This window comes from Rhinolophus sinicus, chromosome 16, assembly GCF_057876585.1.
Source record: "Rhinolophus sinicus isolate RSI-liver-muscle chromosome 16, RSI-T2T, whole genome shotgun sequence".
NCBI lineage: Eukaryota > Metazoa > Chordata > Mammalia > Chiroptera > Rhinolophidae > Rhinolophus > Rhinolophus sinicus.
This window is the reverse complement of record NC_142516.1, coordinates 134,865,800-134,885,467: the sequence shown is the minus strand read 5'-3', so window position 1 is coordinate 134,885,467 and position 19,668 is coordinate 134,865,800. Positions and strand designations below refer to the sequence as shown.

General features: G+C 37.2%; 1 protein-coding gene across 3 annotated transcripts in view; it reads left to right on the top strand.

The window, feature by feature from the left end:
* Positions 1-18,725, top strand: part of KAT6A (lysine acetyltransferase 6A) — a 94,444-nt gene extending 75,719 nt beyond the window's left edge. For all 3 annotated transcript variants that reach the window (XM_019742058.3, XM_074329599.2, XM_074329598.2), the window contains 8 exons: positions 3,379-3,520; positions 5,061-5,222; positions 6,601-6,694; positions 8,541-8,772; positions 9,474-9,681; positions 10,800-11,402; positions 14,146-14,461; positions 15,916-18,725. In XM_019742058.3, coding sequence (XP_019597617.3) covers positions 3,379-3,520; positions 5,061-5,222; positions 6,601-6,694; positions 8,541-8,772; positions 9,474-9,681; positions 10,800-11,402; positions 14,146-14,461; positions 15,916-18,581 — 4,423 coding nt within the window. In that variant the 3' untranslated portion in view covers positions 18,582-18,725. The remainder of the gene's footprint in view (positions 1-3,378; positions 3,521-5,060; positions 5,223-6,600; positions 6,695-8,540; positions 8,773-9,473; positions 9,682-10,799; positions 11,403-14,145; positions 14,462-15,915) is intronic.
* The last annotated feature ends 943 nt before the right edge of the window (positions 18,726-19,668 follow it).

Genomic DNA, 19,668 nt, shown 5'->3' with positions numbered 1-19,668 from the left:
ACCATTAAATGATGAAGCAAAATGGATGAAAGGAGAATAAAAATGTTCATAGTACTAATCATAAATAACAGCAACTGTAGTTACCATTTATTGAGCTTGGTGCTGGACTAAACATTTCTGGATTAACTCTGGGAGGTAGATATTACTATCTTTCTTTAACATACCAGGGCACAGCAAACTTATTCAAGACCATACGGTTTAAAATGGCAGAATCAGGATTTAATCCCACTTTTTTCTCTTACCACATAGCCATAACCTTTAACAGCTGTGCTTTGCATTACTCTGTATAGCATCTGTGTCTAGATGGATCTTACCTGGGATGTACCATTAGCTTTGATTTAAATAATATTCGTTGTCATTTTTATTATTGTATTAAAATTTTACTACAAGTTGACCTATTTTGAAGGCCATACAAACTGCTACTATCTTGGGCAATGTTCAGAAGCAAAGAATGAATTCCTGGGAAGAATATTTGCATCGCTGTAGAAGTAAGGGAAGCAAAGTTTCCAAAGCACACATAGCTGCAGCCCAGTCCTGATTTCACAGGCGAGGTGTCCATATAGTGGGTGACTTTCGAATAAACTTCACGTGTGGAGGCCACACCCCATGATGCAGTAGATCAGAGTGACCTTAACGTCTATTTGACAGTCAAGTCCTAGCTGTCAGGAAGAAGATGACGGAAAGCAGCGCCCAGCAGGATCTGTTAGGGCTAGGAGTATTTGTAATTTTACTTTGTTTCATGTGATCTAAAGGTCTTTCTAGACAACGTATTTTTTTTCAATGAGAAAACTACAGTCATTTGTACTGTTACCAGAAAAAAAAAATTGTTTTTTCAGGAATTTTTATCAGATGATTCCCTTTAGACTAGCAATGTCATCCCAGTGGGCTTGGTTATAATAAAGAGGCTTTTTAAATGTTTTCAGCAAGAATGAATTGGAATAAAGTTTTAATAGGTCTTGATGTTTGCTTTTACTGTATTATTTTTCATATAATAAGATTCGCTGAAGTTTTTTTCTTTTGTCAATAAAATGCTATATATCTTGCTATTCTCTGTCTCTCACTGTCTCTATTTCAAATACATTTTTAAAATATATTTTAAATATATTAAATATTTAAATATTTTAGATATATGTCTATTTCAAAAAGTACAGAATTTTGTTTAGGTTTCTCAGATTCACAATGGAGGGAATATTTAGTTTTAATATTTAGCTCTCAAAGTAAAATACTCAAGGATTCTTCTGTATTTCCGTGTTGCAACAAGGTAAAATTGCTGGTTGAGAATTTAGCACATGCAAATAAAGGCAAATAGAATAGTTGGGGAGGGTGCCATTAATAACATTTACATTAACTTCCTTTTAAGAAGAAATTACTTAAAATCCAGATATTCAGGAAGACAGCCTGGCATTAGTGGACCACCTTTGAGACTCAGTTAATGCATCTAATCTAGTGCCCACATTAGATGATGAAGTTTACAGTTGGGGCCGTTTCATTCTGAGATTTTTCAGTTCTGATGGTAAAGAAGGAAAAAGCTTTTTATCCTCCTCCTGTCATTCCTTCTCTGGGTAGTGGGGTTCAAGGCAACATGCAAAGGAAATAAACAAAGTAGCCTAGGAAACCTTTCTTTTCCATGTTCTTGGCTCCTGCTTCTTGATTTTAATTTATAATGTCAGTCATTATTTGTTTCACTTAGTACTTTATTTTGGAATAACTATTGTACTAATGGTATAATATCAGGTTGTTTCGGTTTGGCTAATATTAGAGATTTTGGAAAACAGTATTATATATTGTAGACATTTAGAAATATTATACCACAGCAGTTCGTTGGAAGCTTTTAGTGTACTGAATAGCAGTTTAAAAATAAGATGTGAGATTGTATAGGAAGAATTAATGCCCATTGTGAATCCCTAAGGGAGAAGGGGAAGAAAAAAAATCACATGCCCTTTCCCACCCTTATTTTAGCATGAAACACTTAGTGCATACAGGACCAGTGTTCCAGAAACACACCTTGGAAGAAGCTTTAGTTGAATGTTAGCTGTTTTCAGATAAATAATTATGCTTCTAAACATGCTTCTGAAGTAGAACTTGAAAAAAATAGCATGGTCTTCACATTTTAACAAATCAAACATTTTTGTATTTAATCTACTTTTTCTTTAATTCCAGGGTAATCTTTTTAAAGCAAAGCTATCTAAACGATAGCAACTAAATTAATGAGTTTTTAAAAAAATTCAGTTTCAGTACTTATTTATATGAGAGAAGACACAGTAATTTATTCGGATTATTTTTTTATCATCATATCATCCAGTATTTTTGCATATGCGGTTTTTAATATAGTATCAGATCCCAGATGACCAAGGGACTAGTTCTGGACACAGTTCAGGTTGCAGGGAAGCCTCTGTGCTGACGGTGCACGGGTACGTGTTTCATAATAGAAGAGCCATATGGTCTTCTGGATTCAGACTAAAATAGGAATACAAGCCACTGGTTTTTAGTTTAGGTTATGTTCCTTCCATTACTTTATGAATTCATATAATCATTTAACTTTATTGCCTAATTCCTCATAAAAAGGAAGAACTGTTAAACTACTGCTAAAAGAGCAAGACTGTTGAATAAATATGAATTAATAACAGAATATCTGGAAGAATAATTTGAACTTTTATTTCACTTGTTGAATATTAGACTTTTGAGTTCCAGAATTTAATGGGATATTTAACCAGAGTGAAAGCCAGAATTTCAGGGGTGGAAGGAAGGAGGTACATTGTAGTAAGTCCTAACTTGGAAAAAACATATTCAATATTATAACTTTATACTTAAAAAGATATACAAAAATCTGCTTTTATAATACTATATGTTCATTTCACTCAGAACTCTGTACTTAGTATACCTAGCACAGGGCCTGATACACAGTAAGTATTCAGCAAGTGTTTATTTTCTGATGTTAATGAATGAATGATCAAATAAAGGAAGAAAGAATATCTTGACAAAATCTTCTTCACTTATTGGTGTGTTCTAAAGGTAGACAATTTTCTATTTATTGGAAGTTATCGAGGAGAGAATGTGAGATTTTTGTATCTATCAAAATGGGTAACTTGAAAAAAGACTGTAAAGTATTAGTCTAATAGGTATAAATCTAATAGGGAGAACATGGAATTGGGTATCTTGATTTCTCACCCTTTCCCTATTGCTGTTAATTAGTTGGATACTGTTATCCAAATTAGTTTTATCTTTAGTTTTTTTTCTTTCTTTCATTTGATTAATGGGAGAATGATACATTGTCTACCTTTTTACCTGTGTAGTAAGGAGAGTCAAAAAAGAATTGAGAATGTTTAAAGTCTTGTAAAGTATAAAGCCCTGCCTTTTTTATTTAATTATTTTTTACAGGTTGCCGAAATTGTATCTTTGTGAATTCTGTCTAAAATATATGAAAAGTAGAACTATTCTACAGCAGCACATGAAGAAATGTGGTTGGTTCCATCCTCCTGCCAATGAGATTTACAGAAAGAATAACATATCTGTCTTTGAGGTAAAGTAGATGTGTAGTATTATCGTCCTGTACATTTCAAATATAGTGCCACCTATTCTGTATCTAATTGTGCAACTTGATTTCTTTTTTCTTTTGGAAATGTTATTTTACTGTTGTTCACTTATATAGTATATAGTTCTGCTATATGAGAAGCAGAATTAGGCCAATACAGATGGTACCAAGTTCATAAGGTTGATCTCAGAATAAATTATTCTGTATTTCATTAAATCAAAGACATTCATTACATCTTATTTTATGTACCACTAAGAAGGAAAAAGTACTGCTAATATGATTTAAGGACTCTATTTGATTGTAAATGCCAACTGATTTTACATGTTTAGAGGTGATTAAATTGTGTCTTAGAATCTATGAACTATGGAGTTTAAATTGAAAGATTTCTATTGCTCTATTTAAAGGAATATTTTGAAGAGGTATATTTAACTGTAGTAAATCTTCATATATTTTCCTGACTTCATCATGATATGACTTATGCTATGTATGTGATTCTTCTGTTGTTAGTAGTGGTTTTCAATTTCTTGATCTTCAGTTCTGTGGTTTGATTGCTAAGTATTAATGGAGTACCTGCCATGTGTTCAGTTGTGTTAATTACTAGAATTTACATTACTAGAATGATGATAGAATTTCACATTGTCTGGATCTACTCAGTCTGTCCCTTCCTTGATCTTCCCTAAGTATTTTAGTTGTGGAATAGAGGAGCTCTTCACCTTGGGAGGGGAGGGGAAAGGATGTGGTATACAGTACTGTTTCAGAATACCCAAGAGCAAAATGCTTCTCACTTAAGCACGTATTGGTGTGTGTTTTAAAAGAAGTAGTATTAAATTACATAAATTGTTGAAGATGTTTTGGTCTTGAAATGTCAATGTCTTGAGGTCTATTGTGGGCATCCATTGGCATAAAAGAGCGAGCTCCAGCAACTCCAAGAACACAGGGGTGTCAGGAGTAACTAGCCTACTGCTCCTGATCTTGGGCAACCTGAGTCCAAGGAATATCTCATTTGCCAGGTTGTTACCTAGGAAACCTGCCTGGTGCTCCTGACAATAGCTCATACTCTCTCAGGTAGCTTTATTTGGAGGTAAATCATGGCAGTTAGACTACATTGCTTCTGGCTGCTGGCACAGATTAGATTATAGTCATACCTCGTTTTATTTACAAATGTATTTTAGAAGCAGTATTTAGATCTTTTATTATATTAAATACTTTCAAAAATGAATCAGATCAGCTTGCCATCTGAAGGATTCCTGCATTCAATCTTATTATAAAAACAAAAAGTGCTATTTTTTGAAATGGCCATGACCTCCTTGACTAGTTATTCATGCTTTGTTGAACACAGTATTACATATATTTTGTTTTCTTTATAAACACCAGGTACTGCGATTCTGCCATTTCAAAGGATAACATCCAGGTTCCAGTGTGTTCTGATCACTGGACTGTGGATACTCAGAGGTGCTTGTAACTGATGTGTTTTATTCTGAACTAAGAGAAACTCTGCTGACCATTTTGTTCTGTTATTTTCCTCTAGGTTGATGGGAATGTGAGTACCATTTATTGTCAGAACCTGTGTCTCTTGGCAAAGTTGTTTCTTGACCACAAAACACTCTATTATGATGTGGAGCCATTTCTTTTTTATGTACTAACACAGAATGATGTCAAGGGCTGCCACCTTGTTGGCTACTTTTCTAAAGTAAGTATAGCAGCTACAAGTTGTTTTGAATTCATATGTAAATTTGAAACAATTTTTGCTGGTTCTCACCAGGAGGCACTACTGGGTACAGCACCTTCTGAGTACCATCTAGTTTTTTGTTTGTTTGTTTGTTTGTTTGTTTTTTAATAAATCAGGGAATATTGGGGGACAGTGTGTTTTTCTAGGGCCCATCAGCTCCAAGTCAAGTCATTGTCCTTCAGTCTAGTTGTGGAGGGCACAGCTCAGCTCCAAGTCCAGTCGCCGTTTTCAATCTTTAGTTGCAGGGGGCGCAGCCTACCATCCCATGCGGGAATTGAACCTGCCACCTTGTTGTTGAGAGCTCGTGCTCTAACCAACTGAGCCATCCAGCCGCCCTGCCATCTAGATTTTTTAGAAAGGAAAATAGAACATTCAGAAACATATCAAGTGCTAGAAGATGCCTAGTAACATGCAACAGACTATATATACTCTCCTAGGAACATGAACTGCTTGTTATCCTCAAGAGGAAAAGTTTTTAAATGACTTCTGTTCCCATGGTGGTAATAGATAGAACTTGTGAAATAAACACAGTCATTACGTCTCTTGAGTTCTTTCTCAATTTAAATCTTCTCTTCCTAATTTGAATTTTAGGCATAAAAATTAGAATAAGAAGCCATTTTTATTAAAGGATATTTTTCTCCTTTAATCTTACATTCTCTTGGGGAGAAAAAAAGGTTGTCTTTCATCATCAAACAACATAAAAGGTGTCCTTTCATTTGCGCAAGCTCATGGTAAAGTCTAAGTGCATAAAATAGTTAAGTGGAAAGTTTTATAAGCATTAGCTTTATAAACATTCTGTTACTAGGCTATTTCAGTAGTTAAGTATAATTTAAAATATATTGCCTTGTTTACAAAAATGTATTTGTACCCAACACTTTGGGACTAGTTTTTATAAAGTTAGATACAGTTTATAGGGAGGTGGGGCTGCCTATGTAGGACCAAAGAAGGAAATAACAGAAACTTTGAAATAGTTGCCGATGACTCTTCCCACATCTGGAGTTGCCACATTGACTCATCATTTGTAGCTTCACAAATTGGGACTCTGATTCCTCTGCTCATCTTAGGCATTGACATACTGTTTTTGAGTTGCAGGTGGTGTTGGATGGCATCTTTTATTTTATAATTTTACTCTCCGGGGATAGTTGCTTTGTTGGTAATGACAGTGACTTAACATTGTCCTATCTCCCAGTGGGGCGTTTTTTTTCTTGATGTACATCATCAGTCCCAAAGGACCAGGGCTGTGGTTTTGACTGTTAGTCTTTGTTTCTTAATAATTAGCATTACTGTTCAGTCTTACCAGCCTGTTGTTTTAAAACTTGGCTTCTATTTTCTCCACCAGGAAAAGCACTGCCAACAGAAATACAACGTTTCCTGTATAATGATTCTTCCCCAATACCAGCGTAAGGGCTATGGCAGGTTTCTCATCGATTTCAGTAAGGATTATAACATAATTTCTCATCTCTTACTATGGACTATATATTAATAGTATTTTAAAGATTTGAAGATTATTTACTGGTTGTCGTACTGCTGTATGGAACTTTAAAGTCATGATTTTTTTTTCTCTTGGTTGGACATTAGTTTTTAAATAGCCAATATTGAATAACAACTTCTATGTGATCTATAGCAAATACCTTTAAATTGCAACTGTCAGTTTAAATTGCAGCTGTCAGTTTACAATGGAACTTAGTTTTATGTAGTAATTCCAACTAACAATAAAACTAAAAACATTGTATAACCACTTAAATTAGTACTAATAAGTTCAGCACCTGCCCTATTTTTGTTACCCACAATGTGTACATCGTTTTTTAGTTACAGGCTCTACCTAGTGGTTAAAAATATGCAGTGCTCCTTTAAAAATCTTAAAAAGTAAACGATACAGTAAATAATTTAATCTGAGTTAAATATTGAAACCTAATGGTTCTAAAAAGGTCATTGTGGAACTTGCATTTTGTTTTACACATTGATAATCCTGCTTAGAAAGTAAATGTATGTTTGCAATAGATTTTATATTGATTATAAAATAGTGACATTTGAGGGAGTATTTTCTCAGATATTGCTAAAAATAATAATACTATTTAAAAGAATATATGCAGAAACAGTGGTTTAAACCAAGGATTTTGATACAGGCAATCCTTCTAAATATCAGATGATTATATTGCTAATATTAACAAGTTAATTCTCACATAGACCTGTGAATATTATTCTACTTGGCCTTAGACAATATTTCTAACCTTGGAAATATGTACCATTAGTGAATATATACATCGTCTTAGTCTTTTTGGATTACTAGAAGAGGGTAGAACTCTGATTCTTTCCTTTAATATCAATATATTGTTTTGAAATAGTACTCATAACTGGACATGTTATGCCATTAAGTGACATAGTTAGAGGAAAATATTATGCTGATTAGTCTTTTTTTTTTTTTTGAGATATACAAAGATCAGTTTGTATAGTTACAGTATATTTTTTTCATTTACTATTCCTAATGTATATTTTCCCATGTTACCATTCTTGGATTTCTTTTGTTTTCTTTAATGACTAAAAACAACATTTCTTCTGCCATCTCCATTTTCAAAACTTTCCCTTAGAATTTATGCCTTTCTTTTCCTGTTCTTGAGCGTCATACACTAGACAAGAAGACAAGTAGTAATACCATCATACACTCTCAGTGACACCGACATGCTTACCAAGCATTAGGGTGGTGATCGGGAAATGTGAGGAGAGCTTTGGTTGAAGTGAGAAATTGTCATCTAATTCGCTCACAGAAGAACCACAATCTTTTTTTTTTTTTTTTTTTTTTTTTTTTAATTCAAAGAGCAACCACAATCTTAATAGATAAGATTACATAAACACTAAGGCATTCTTTTGTGTTATTCAATTCAGGTATAACTGTTGCCATCTAGTGGTCCAAGTAAAACATGCAAGGGTGGTTTTCTACCATAGTATATTAAAAATAAAAAACATTATTGCCTTAATCTTAATGCAGCCTCTTAATAGAAAGTCCTGATTTTTAACACTTTGAATATTTTAACAATAATTTATATTAACTATAGACAAGGTAATACTAACCTTATGTTCCATGTATACAAATTATGTTATCTTCCTGCAAATTTGTTTTCAATTAATTTTGCAATTTTGTTTTCTTTCTTGAAGAAATTTACCTTTGAAATTATTATTGCCTACAATACTTAGATTGGTTGTGGAAGAGAGGATTATGGTTTTGGTGAATTAGCCTATTTTCAGCTCTCTGACATATTTGTGTTTTGGGGGTTTCTTTAGGTTATTTGTTATCAAAGCGTGAAGGCCAAGCAGGGTCTCCAGAGAAACCATTATCCGATCTAGGTCGTCTTTCCTACATGGCTTATTGGAAAAGTGTAATATTGGAGTGCCTTTATCACCAAAATGACAAGCAAATCAGCATTAAAAAGTTAAGTAAGTTGACTGGAATCTGCCCTCAAGACATTACTTCCACACTCCACCACCTAAGGATGCTGGACTTCCGTAGTGACCAGTGAGTATCACATCCCTTTGTGTACCTTTGAAGGACGGTGGAAGTTTTTGGGTCAGGCAGCCAAATTATTGATGGAAGACCATAAATAAACTATATAAATGGGACACTTGGTGATTCTTAGACGTCATTTTCCTTTCTGATATTTGGTACTGTTGACCGTGTATATTTTTTTAACTGTCTTTTTTGTGGTCTTCCTCCTAACCTTGAACCTAAGCTACTGAGTCTTATTTGCTAGTATTGGAAGCTTATTCAACCCTAGAAACAATGTCAAGTAAAATATACCCATGCTTTATTTCCATATACGTGGTGCAAAATGAAATATAGGTCAAAAGGAAGCGCTCATCCTTATCTTGAGTGGTTGGGAAAAGGTCACAAAGAAAAGAGGCATTTGAGCTAGAAGTATGGAAAGTCGGATATAGAATGCAGGAAAGTAGCAGAAATTCCAGAGGTGGGAAGTATGAGACAATAAATGGTTAATATAACTTCATCCACTGCTATAGTCAAGTGTGAAGTATTTATCTAACTTCATGTTTCATAGCTATCTCATGTGATGGCATGTTTCTGTATTTCATCCTCCTAGGCTTGTTATTTTTGAAGCATTTATCATCATCTCCAGGATTTTCTGGGGCTTATAGCTCCATATTCATTGTTAGGTACTCCTTGTACATCGTTGATTGCTATAAACTTTTCTCTGGTTCCAGATTTGTGATTATCCGCCGGGAAAAACTTATTCAGGATCACATGGCAAAGCTTCAGCTGAATTTGCGACCTGTAGATGTAGATCCAGAATGTTTGCGCTGGACTCCTGTCATAGTCTCCAATTCTGTTGTCTCAGAGGAGGAAGAAGAGGAGGCTGAGGAAGGAGAAAATGAAGAGCTGCAGTGCCAGGAAAGGGACTTAGAGACAAGTGTAAGGACATGAGTGTTTCTGAAATATATCATGACATCTTAAACCAATACAGAAAATTCACATTAAAATTTCAGAGTTTATTTTAATAGTAGACATTTCAGAACACTGGGTTTTGTTTACTTATTTGTACAGTTTTAAGCCTTGGATCACTAGCAGACCTTCAAATTTGTTATAATGTGTTACTTGTGACTAAATATTTCTTACCAGCTACCAGTAAGCAGCTAAACTTTAAGCTGTGTAATAACTGAGGAATTTGAATTGAATCTAAATCTGACCATTGTTAAAAATGAAATGAAGATACATTTTTCCTTAAATCATTAAGGAATAATGTAAACGTGTATGTTTTCTAAGAGTGCTAAATAGTTCAGTAGATACACAAATGGCTTTATAGCCATTAAAGGGTTCAAGCCATTAAAGAGAGAGACTGTACTATATTATATAGTTTTCAGTATTTTTCTTCATGTGATACAGACCTTTTGTTTAAGCAGTATTTTTATCATTTAAAAATCTGTCCTCTGATAAACATAGTTTCATGCCCCTGTTTAATTTTCAAAATGAAATTAAATATTCAGAATAAAAATAAATCAAAATAATTATATAAATTTTCTTTTATTATTTTCAAATACCCCTTTCTCTTGCACATGCCCCAGAGCCCATTTCTTCCTCTCTGTTGATAAATTTTTGTTTCTGAGAAATTTAATAAACTATCTCATTTAACATGTATAAGAACAATAATATTCACTTTCTTTATTGAAGATGGTATTGCATAATGGCTAAGGGCACTAGCTCTTGGGTCAGACTGCCTGGATTTATATCCCAGCTTCTTCATTTGCTATTGCATGACCTGGGGCAAGTTACTTAAACCTTTTGTGCTTCAGTTACCTCATGTGTAAAATGGGCATATAATTATAATACTTTATAAAATTGTTGTGAAGATTAAATGAATATCTATACAGCATTTAAAATAGTTTCTGACACATACGAAATAGTCATGTTAGCTGTTAAATAAAAATTTTTTTTTAGAGCTCTGTTTTCTTAGTATTTAAAATGTTAGAATAGGTGATATAACCAAGTAAGACTGAAAAATTAACCAGCATGATTTTATTTTCTAAAATCAGGTGGGAAAGTCTGCATCTCGGGAAAACAAAGAACAAAATTCTTATTCTTCAATAGAAAGTGAAAAGAAACCAGAAGTTATGGCACCGGCCAGTTCTACACGTTTGAACAAACAAGTCCTTCCCCGTGATAGTCTTCCTGCAAATAATCAGCCATCTCGGAGAGGCCGCTGGGGGAGGAAGAACAGAAAAACCCAGGAACGTTTTGGTGATAAAGATTCTAAACTGCTCTTGGAAGAGACATCAACTCCTCAGGAACAATATGGAGAATGTGAGGAAAAATCAGAAACCTCCCAGGAACAATACACTGAAAGTGAGGAACAGTTGTCAGCCTGTCAGGAGCAGCCAAACCTGGATGGGAAGCCAGATACTCCCAAAAGAAGACTGAGTGAGGGGGTTGACCTATGGCGAGGACAGCTAAAGAAAAGCCCCGAGGCTCTGAAGTGTAGGTTACCAGACGGCAATGATAGATTGCCCCGTCGCTATAGTGATGGCGACAGGGCTCTCCTCAGGGGCTTCAGTGAGAGCAGTGAGGAGGAAGAGGAGCCAGACAGTCCTCGATCTAACTCACCACCAGTTCTTACAAAGCCCACACTGAAGCGAAAGGTAAAGCATTTCTTTGATGTAGTCTTTTCTTCCTCCAATTGCAGCTCATTGTATACTTTTGTTCTGTCCTAGAGTTCTGAAAGAGTAAGTATAGAAATTATTTTACCATGTTATTTTTTCGACTTTAAGCCTCAGTATACTGTTCCTAGTGAACATTTGAAATTTGTATATGATTTCTTTGGTTCGTGGGAATTAACTTAGAAGTTATAAGCTTATTTAAGAGCTGACAGACTGTATTTCAGTGTGCTGGCTTGATGTTTAAATCATGACTTTTAGGGATTTTAAAAACATTTTAAAAGTGTGTACAGATGAGAATTGTTCATAGTAGAAAAGGACAGGAAAGTATTACACAGTTCCATGGAAAGTGGTGCTTAGAGTGAAGCCATTCGTCTTATTTTGAGTGGTACTGTTTGCCCTGCACTCGCTCTCTCCTCTTCACTCCTCCAGCGGTTTCACTTAGCCTTGTTTTAAAAATATTTTCTAAACTATATTTCATCATCGTTCAAAGTTTGAGTGATAGCCAGTTTGTTAATAAATGCTGTGTGATGATGATGGTGAATTCTGTGAAACTGTGTATTGGAACTGTCCCAGGCTATGGAGTGAACTTGCAGCCTTGCTTCAAGCTAGCCAGACTGAAGTATCTTAGTTTTCTGGATGAGCCACCTTGAAGTAGCGGGGTGACAGCTTTCACCCAAAGCAATGAAATCGTTCCTTTCTTTGGCAGACCCTTAAAAAAGAGGTAGGGCTATTTATAAAAAAAATATAAGCTCTTAATTTTAGAACAGTTTTAGATTTATAGACTTATTACAAAGAAAGTACAGAGAGTTCCTGTATTCCCCACATCCAGTTTCCCTTTTTATTAACCTCTTAGGTTAGTATGGTACATTTGCCACAAATAGTGAACCAATATATTGATACATTATTAACTAGAGTCCATACTTTATTCATATTTCCTCAGTTCTCCCTAATGTCCTTTTTCTGTTCCAGGATCCCATCCATCATACCACATTATATTTAGTAGTCATGTCTCCTTGGGCTCCTCTTGGTTGTAATATAATAGTTTCTTAGACTCCTTGTTTTCAATTACTTTAAAAGTTTTGAGAATGTCCCTTGTGATATTAGATGGGGTAATGTTTTTTGAGAAGAAGACCACAGAGGTAAAGTGCCATCCTCAGCACATCGTGTAAAGGGTATCTATCAGCATATATCTATATACCAAATGCAAGAGTATTTAGTATTGATATGACTTTTCACTATTGATATTAACCCCCATCACTTCGCTTGAGGTTGTGTTTCTCAGGTTATTCCACTGTAAAGTTACTCCTTTCCATACTGTACTCTTTGGAAGGACATCACTGTCCACAGCCCACACTTAACATTTGAAGAGTTATACTCTCCTCCTTAAGTGCAGAATATTTATGTTTATTTAGAATTCTGCTTGGGACATACAATGGATATTTATTTATTCAAGCATTTATGTCGGTATGGACTCATAGATATTTACTTTATACTTTGGTTATAATCCAATACTAGTCCTTTATTTAATTTATTGTTCAAATCCTTCCAACTTTGGCCATTAGGAGCCCTTTCAGTTTTGCTCCTGTCCCTTTAGCATACATGCCCTCATTATTGTGATTTTTCGTTTGTTTGTTTTGAGCACTTCTTTACTTTCTGGTACTACAAGATGTTCCAGGTTCATCTTGTATATTTCATACCCAATCCTAGAATCAGTTAATTTCTCCAAAGAGCAGAGCCATGTTTAACCTAGTTTGAAAGTTATATTTTCAACTAGAAGGACTAGCAGAGTTGAAGTAGAGGAAAATTGAACTCTTGGCTAACTCTGTTATTCATTAGCGACAATGAAGACTATATCTTTGCCATCCTATGCTTAGATTGCCTAGTTATAAAATAAAATTATGCTCTATTCTTGTGTAAAAAAGGAATATTACAATAGGCAGTGAGATCATATACAAAGTACTTGGAAGTTCTTGAAGAAATTCACTTGGCTTGGAGTCAGAGACTATATTTTACAACCATTTCTATACTGACTGAACGTGTGACCTTAAACAAGTCCTATAACCTTTCTGACCTCTATAGAATGAGGGGATCAGATTAGATCATTTCTGGTACATCATCTTTGTTTTGTGCTGTCTATTGTGTGATTTAGAGTAGTGATTTAGATCAACCCTAGTACACAATTGTGCCTAATGTGCCAAGTTCCAATAACAGATTTATTTTACTTTTGAAATGCTTCACTAACATCAAGTACATACATGTCGGCTTCCTGTTTCTGCATTCCCATATAACTTTATGGATAGGTCATGAAAATCGTATACAGTTTTACAGACAGTTATTAGACAAAGTGTTTTATTCCTTTTTTTCTCTTGAGGAAAGAGAAGTTAAGGGCCTAGCTTATGTGTCATTTCCGTGTTGAAATAGTTAACTCCCTAGGATGTTTAATTTAACTGAACTGTTAATAAGGAAATTATAATATCTGCTCTTTGGGCATACCTGCCTATTCTTTTACAAACTTGTGTTCAGTTATCCAACATCTTTGTGTCTATGATACATTATGTATAGTATCTTACTATAGTATTTTGAAATAATATTTAAAATGTCTTTTGGCAAACAGCATCTTCGTTTGATATGTGCTAATTTTCTTAGGTTTAAACCTATTCACCATGTTGTTAATAAAAATGATAGTGTTCATTACTGTAAATAAAATACTTTCTCTTTTATATAGAAACCAATTCTTCACCGAAGAAGGAGAGTCCGAAAGCGCAAACACCATAATAGCAGTGTGGTCACAGAAACTATATCGGAGACTACAGAGGTATTAGATGAACCTTTTGAAGACTCTGACTCTGAAAGGCCAATGCCAAGACTAGAACCCACCTTTGAGATTGATGAAGAAGAAGAGGAAGAGGATGAAAATGAACTCTTCTCTAGAGGTTACTTCCATCGTTTGTCCTCACAGGATGTTCTCAGGTGTCGCTCCTCTTCTAAGAGGAAGTCTAAAGATGAAGACGATGACGACGAAGAATCAGATGATGCTGATGGTATGTTTCACAGACCTTTTGCTTACTGTAGTTTTATTGTCTTTAAAAATAAAGCAATGATAGCTGAAACCCTTCAACAAAAATGCTGAAAAATGAACACAACCTACTAGGCAAGTAAAGGATGACTTGGTAATCTTTAAAAAGTTGGATCAAGTGTATTCACCCTCATTTTCTCATTTGTCAAGCTTCCCCTTCAACTTGGGACCTATTTTTGCCCCTGCAGAAAATATCTTGCTGTTAGGAAATTATTCTTTTTTGCCTGATCCTTTTTCATCCATTATCTGAATCTTTAATGGGTGGATTAGACTTAGCATCAGAAAGATATTTAAGTAATAACCCTTTACTAGAATATGCACTCTGTAGACTTAGTCTGTTTTGCTAAGTATGCTGAGTGCTTAATACAGGCACTCAGTAAATATTGTTAAATGCATAAGTGCTAAGAATGTGGTTCTTAAATAAAATCAGGTTCATGTAAATTGGACTTGCTTCAAATCTGTTCAAGAATCCTTCCTAACTCGTATCTCTAATGTGTCTTTACTCAATTAGTGGTAAATGTCTAATAAAAATGACTCAAAATAGGTTATATTTTATGGCATAGCTGAACATTCAATAATTTACTTTTAAAATAGCCTTGTTATCATTTTCTCTTTAGAAATAAACAAACGGGGGCTCATATATGAGCTGGGTGATGCACTCATCGTTTGCATTCTAGCCTAAAGTTTTTGCCAGTGTTGTGCTGCCTGCATCTGCAGTGTTCACCTTGCATGGGTCAAACTGAGTTTTTTCACTTTGCTGGGTGACTTTGAAGCAAGCTAGTTGTCTACATATAAACTTGTAGCTTTTATGTATTAACTAGTTGAGTCTTTCTCCTTTTAAAATCAAATTCACTCAATTTCATATCTCGTGGATAACTTGAATTTTCTCCATTCTCATGTTTTTATATAATAAATACTTTTAATACAGTGATAATATGACTGAGTTTTTTGCTTTATGTGAATGATTTTCCAGAGTTTTACGATGTTATATTTTCAGATACATAGCTAGGGAACTAAAAATTTATTTAGTAAATTTGACATGTTAGTAAAATTTTAACTTGGATCATTGTAGACTAAAATAGTATCCTTCTAAGTTTCTGTTGAGCTGGACAAATTTTCTCTGTTACAGCCATTTCCTTAGTAAGTTTCCAAAGCCATACAGTAGTGATGATAAACTTGAACTAGTTTTAACTAGTGGATGGTAACAGAATATTGACAAGCATTCTTTCATTATTCACCGTGTAACTTTAAAATATATCACTAATTAAGTTTCTCCTTTAGATTCTTAACTTGAAAATGAAGATAAGAGTTTGTGATGATTTATGAAATCATTTCTGTTGTACACGCGAGTCTCAGAAAAGGGCACTGGAAAATGTAAGATTTTATAACCTATTCTTATTTTTTATCACTCCTGTACAGATACTCCTATCCTAAAGCCAGTATCTCTCTTGAGAAAATGTGATGTGAAGGATTCTTCACTTGAGCCAGATACATCCACACCTATGAAAAAGAAAAAGGGATGGCCCAAAGGCAAGAGCCGCAAACCAATCCACTGGAAGAAAAGACCTGGTCGCAAACCGGGATTCAAGTTGAATCAGGAAATCATACCCATGTCTACCCAAGAATGCATCGTTGAGCCCATTGTCCCCATGCCTAAACCTGGACGTAAACCCAAAATTCAAGAGAATGAAGAAACTGTTGAATCAAAAGAAGACTTGCCTTTAACCGAAGAAAGGAAGGAAGAGGAGGAGATGCACATGGAAGCAGAAGAGGGAGAAGAGGGAGAAGAAGAAGACACAGCGAGCAGTGAGGTTAGAGCAGCTTCTCCAGTGGATAGCAGCAACAGTCCCGGGACAGAAACGAAAGGACCTGAGGTAGAGGAGGAAGAAGAGAAACCCCGTGTCTCAGAAGAGCAGAGGCAATCCGAGGAAGAGCAGCAGGAGCTGGAAGAACAGGAGCAAGAGGAAGAGGACGAAGTGGCTATAGAGACAAACCAGAACGAAGACCATGATGCAGATGATGAAGATGATGGTCACCTGGAATCTGTCAAGAAGAAAGAGCTAGAGGAGCAGCCGATTGGCGAAGATGTTAAGGAGGAGCCTGGGGGGCCAGAGGCTTTTTTAGACACGAATATGCAGAACAGTAGGGAGAATATAAAGGACAAAGATGAAACAGAACCAGATTCTGAAGAGGAACAGACTTCCCATGAAACATCCGTGGTGTCCGAACACGTGCCAGGGTCTGAGGATGACCATGAAGACGAGTCCAACTCTAAAGAAGAATTAATTGAGTTAAAAGGGGAAGAAGAGATTCCTCATAGTGAACTGGATCTGGAAACCGTGCAAGCTGTGCAGTCTTTGACTCAAGAAGAAAGCAACGAGCACGAGGGCGCCTACCAGGACTGTGAGGAGACGCTGGCCGCCTGCCAGACGCTGCAGAGCTACACGCAGGCTGACGATGACCCGCACGTGTCCATGGTTGAAGACTGCCATCCTTCAGAACACAATAGCCCGCTCTCTTCTGTTCAGTCTCATCCCAGCCAGTCAGTCCGCTCAGTCAGCAGCCCCAACGTGCCTGCCCTCGAAAGTGGTTACACCCAGATCAGCCCAGAGCAAGGGTCCCTGTCGGCGCCCTCTATGCAGAACATGGAGACCAGCCCCATGATGGATGTGCCTTCCGTATCAGACCACTCTCAGCAGGTGGTGGACAGCGGCTTCAGTGACCTGGGCAGCATAGAGAGCACCACAGAGAACTACGAGAACCCTAGCAGTTACGATTCCACAATGGGCGGCAGCATTTGTGGGAATAACTCTTCCCAGAGCAGCTGCTCCTACGGGGGGCTGTCCTCCTCCAGCAGCCTCACCCAGAACAGTTGTGTGGTCACTCAGCAGATGGCAAACATGGGCAGCAGCTGCAGCATGATGGCGCAGAACAGTGTCCAGCCTGCTGCCAACTGCAACATCAAGTCACCTCAGAGCTGCGTGGTGGAGAGGCCTCCCAGCAACCAGCAGCCGCCGCCCCCGCAGCAGCCGCAGCCGCAGCCGCAGCCCGCCCCGCAGCAGCCGGCGGCACCGCAGCCTGCGCCCCCGCAGCCGCCGCAGCCGCAGCCACCACCGCCGCCGCCACAGTCCCAGCAGCCGCAGCCGCCACCCCCACCCCAGCAGCAGCCGCCCCTGTCCCAGTGCAGTATGAATAACAGTTTCACTCCAGCGCCCATGATCATGGAGATCCCCGAATCCGGAAGCGCTGGGAACATCAGTATCTATGAGAGGATCCCAGGGGATTTCGGTGCCGGCAGCTACTCCCAGCCGTCAGCCACCTTCAGTCTAGCCAAGCTGCAGCAGCTGACCAACACCATTATGGACCCTCATGCCATGCCTTATAGCCATTCTCCTGCTGTGACTTCCTATGCAACCAGTGTTTCTTTGTCTAATACAGGACTGGCGCAGCTAGCCCCATCTCATCCATTAGCTGGGACCCCTCAAGCACAAGCCACCATGACACCGCCCCCAAACTTGGCGTCCACCACCATGAACCTCACGTCACCTCTGCTGCAGTGCAACATGTCTGCTACCAACATTGGCATTCCTCACACTCAGAGGTTGCAAGGGCAAATGCCAGTCAAGGGGCATATTTCCATCCGCTCCAAATCCGCACCGCTGCCCTCTGCGGCTGCTCACCAGCAGCAGCTGTATGGCCGCAGCCCGCCAGCGGTTGCCATGCAAGCTGGCCCTCGTGCATTGGCTGTTCAGCGCGGCATGAACATGGGGGTTAATTTAATGCCAACCCCTGCCTATAATGTCAATTCCATGAATATGAACACCTTGAATGCCATGAACAGCTATCGAATGACACAGCCTATGATGAACAGCAGTTACCATAGTAACCCTGCCTACATGAACCAGACAGCACAGTATCCTATGCAGATGCAGATGGGGATGATGGGGAGCCAGGCCTATACCCAGCAGCCTATGCAGCCAAACCCTCATGGAAACATGATGTACACTGGCCCCTCCCATCACAGCTACATGAATGCTGCTGGCGTGCCCAAGCAGTCACTCAACGGACCTTACATGAGAAGATGAGCAAGCGGAACTTTCACTTAAAAAACTTAAATATATATAAATAAAGGAACCTTTTATACTGACAAACCAGAGAAAAACGGACCTTTTTTTCCAGTTAAAATATTGCTGTAGATTTAGAGGAATTTTTCTTTGGTTTATTTTACTTTTTAGAAAACCTGGTCTCTTTTTTGGGGGTTCGTTTTGTTCTGGGTTTTGGTTTTCTTCACAATCTTGAACATTTTACAATAGAACTCATCTAACAATGGATTTGGGGATAGGGGAAACATGCACAAAAATCTTTTCATAATTAAAAAGAGCCTTACTTTCTTTACGCACCACATGGACAGAATTTGTGTAAAGGTGAAATATCTTTATTTTATTTTAAAATGTATGTTTCCCCTCACTGTTTGCAGCTCCCAATGTTGTCATTTTTAAATGTTATATATACATCTCGAGGGTTAGCCAGACCCTGTCCTCCAAACCCAACCTTTCATTTCCTACTTCATTCCAGCAGGAGGCACTTACGGGAGACTCGGATGGGGACATGGAGAATAACCCAAGCTCCTTAAACTTATTATTATTGTTAATATTATTATTATTATTATTATTAATAAAGTGAGGCAGGAAAATGCTTCTCCTTTTAAAATCCCCTCCACTCCCTTCACACACACACACACACACGCACACACACACACACCCCTCTTGAAACCTTTCCCCAAGAATGTTTCTTTATAGATGGACTTCATCGAAATGTTTGTCTTTCTTAAATCAAGTGTAATATAATTTTTTTACTATTGCCACTCAGCACTCAGAGACACAAAAATACTGTAAGTCTCAATTAACAGCAGAATCTCAGAGGAAAGCTGTTTGCAATCCTAATTCAGCCTTGGAGGAGTAGAGATGATCAATTAACAATCAAAAAGAGGAAATGAACCTCTTGTTTTTTACCACCTGGTGAATCAGCCATAACGCCCATATTCCATGCAGCCTCTTGTTTTTAGTATGTACTTTGAGATGCTAAGGGTCTTGATTTTTGAGCCTTGGACTCTAATTAAACTCAAGCAGCAGTCCCCAGCGATTAGCCTCTTACATTTCTTACACAGTGTTG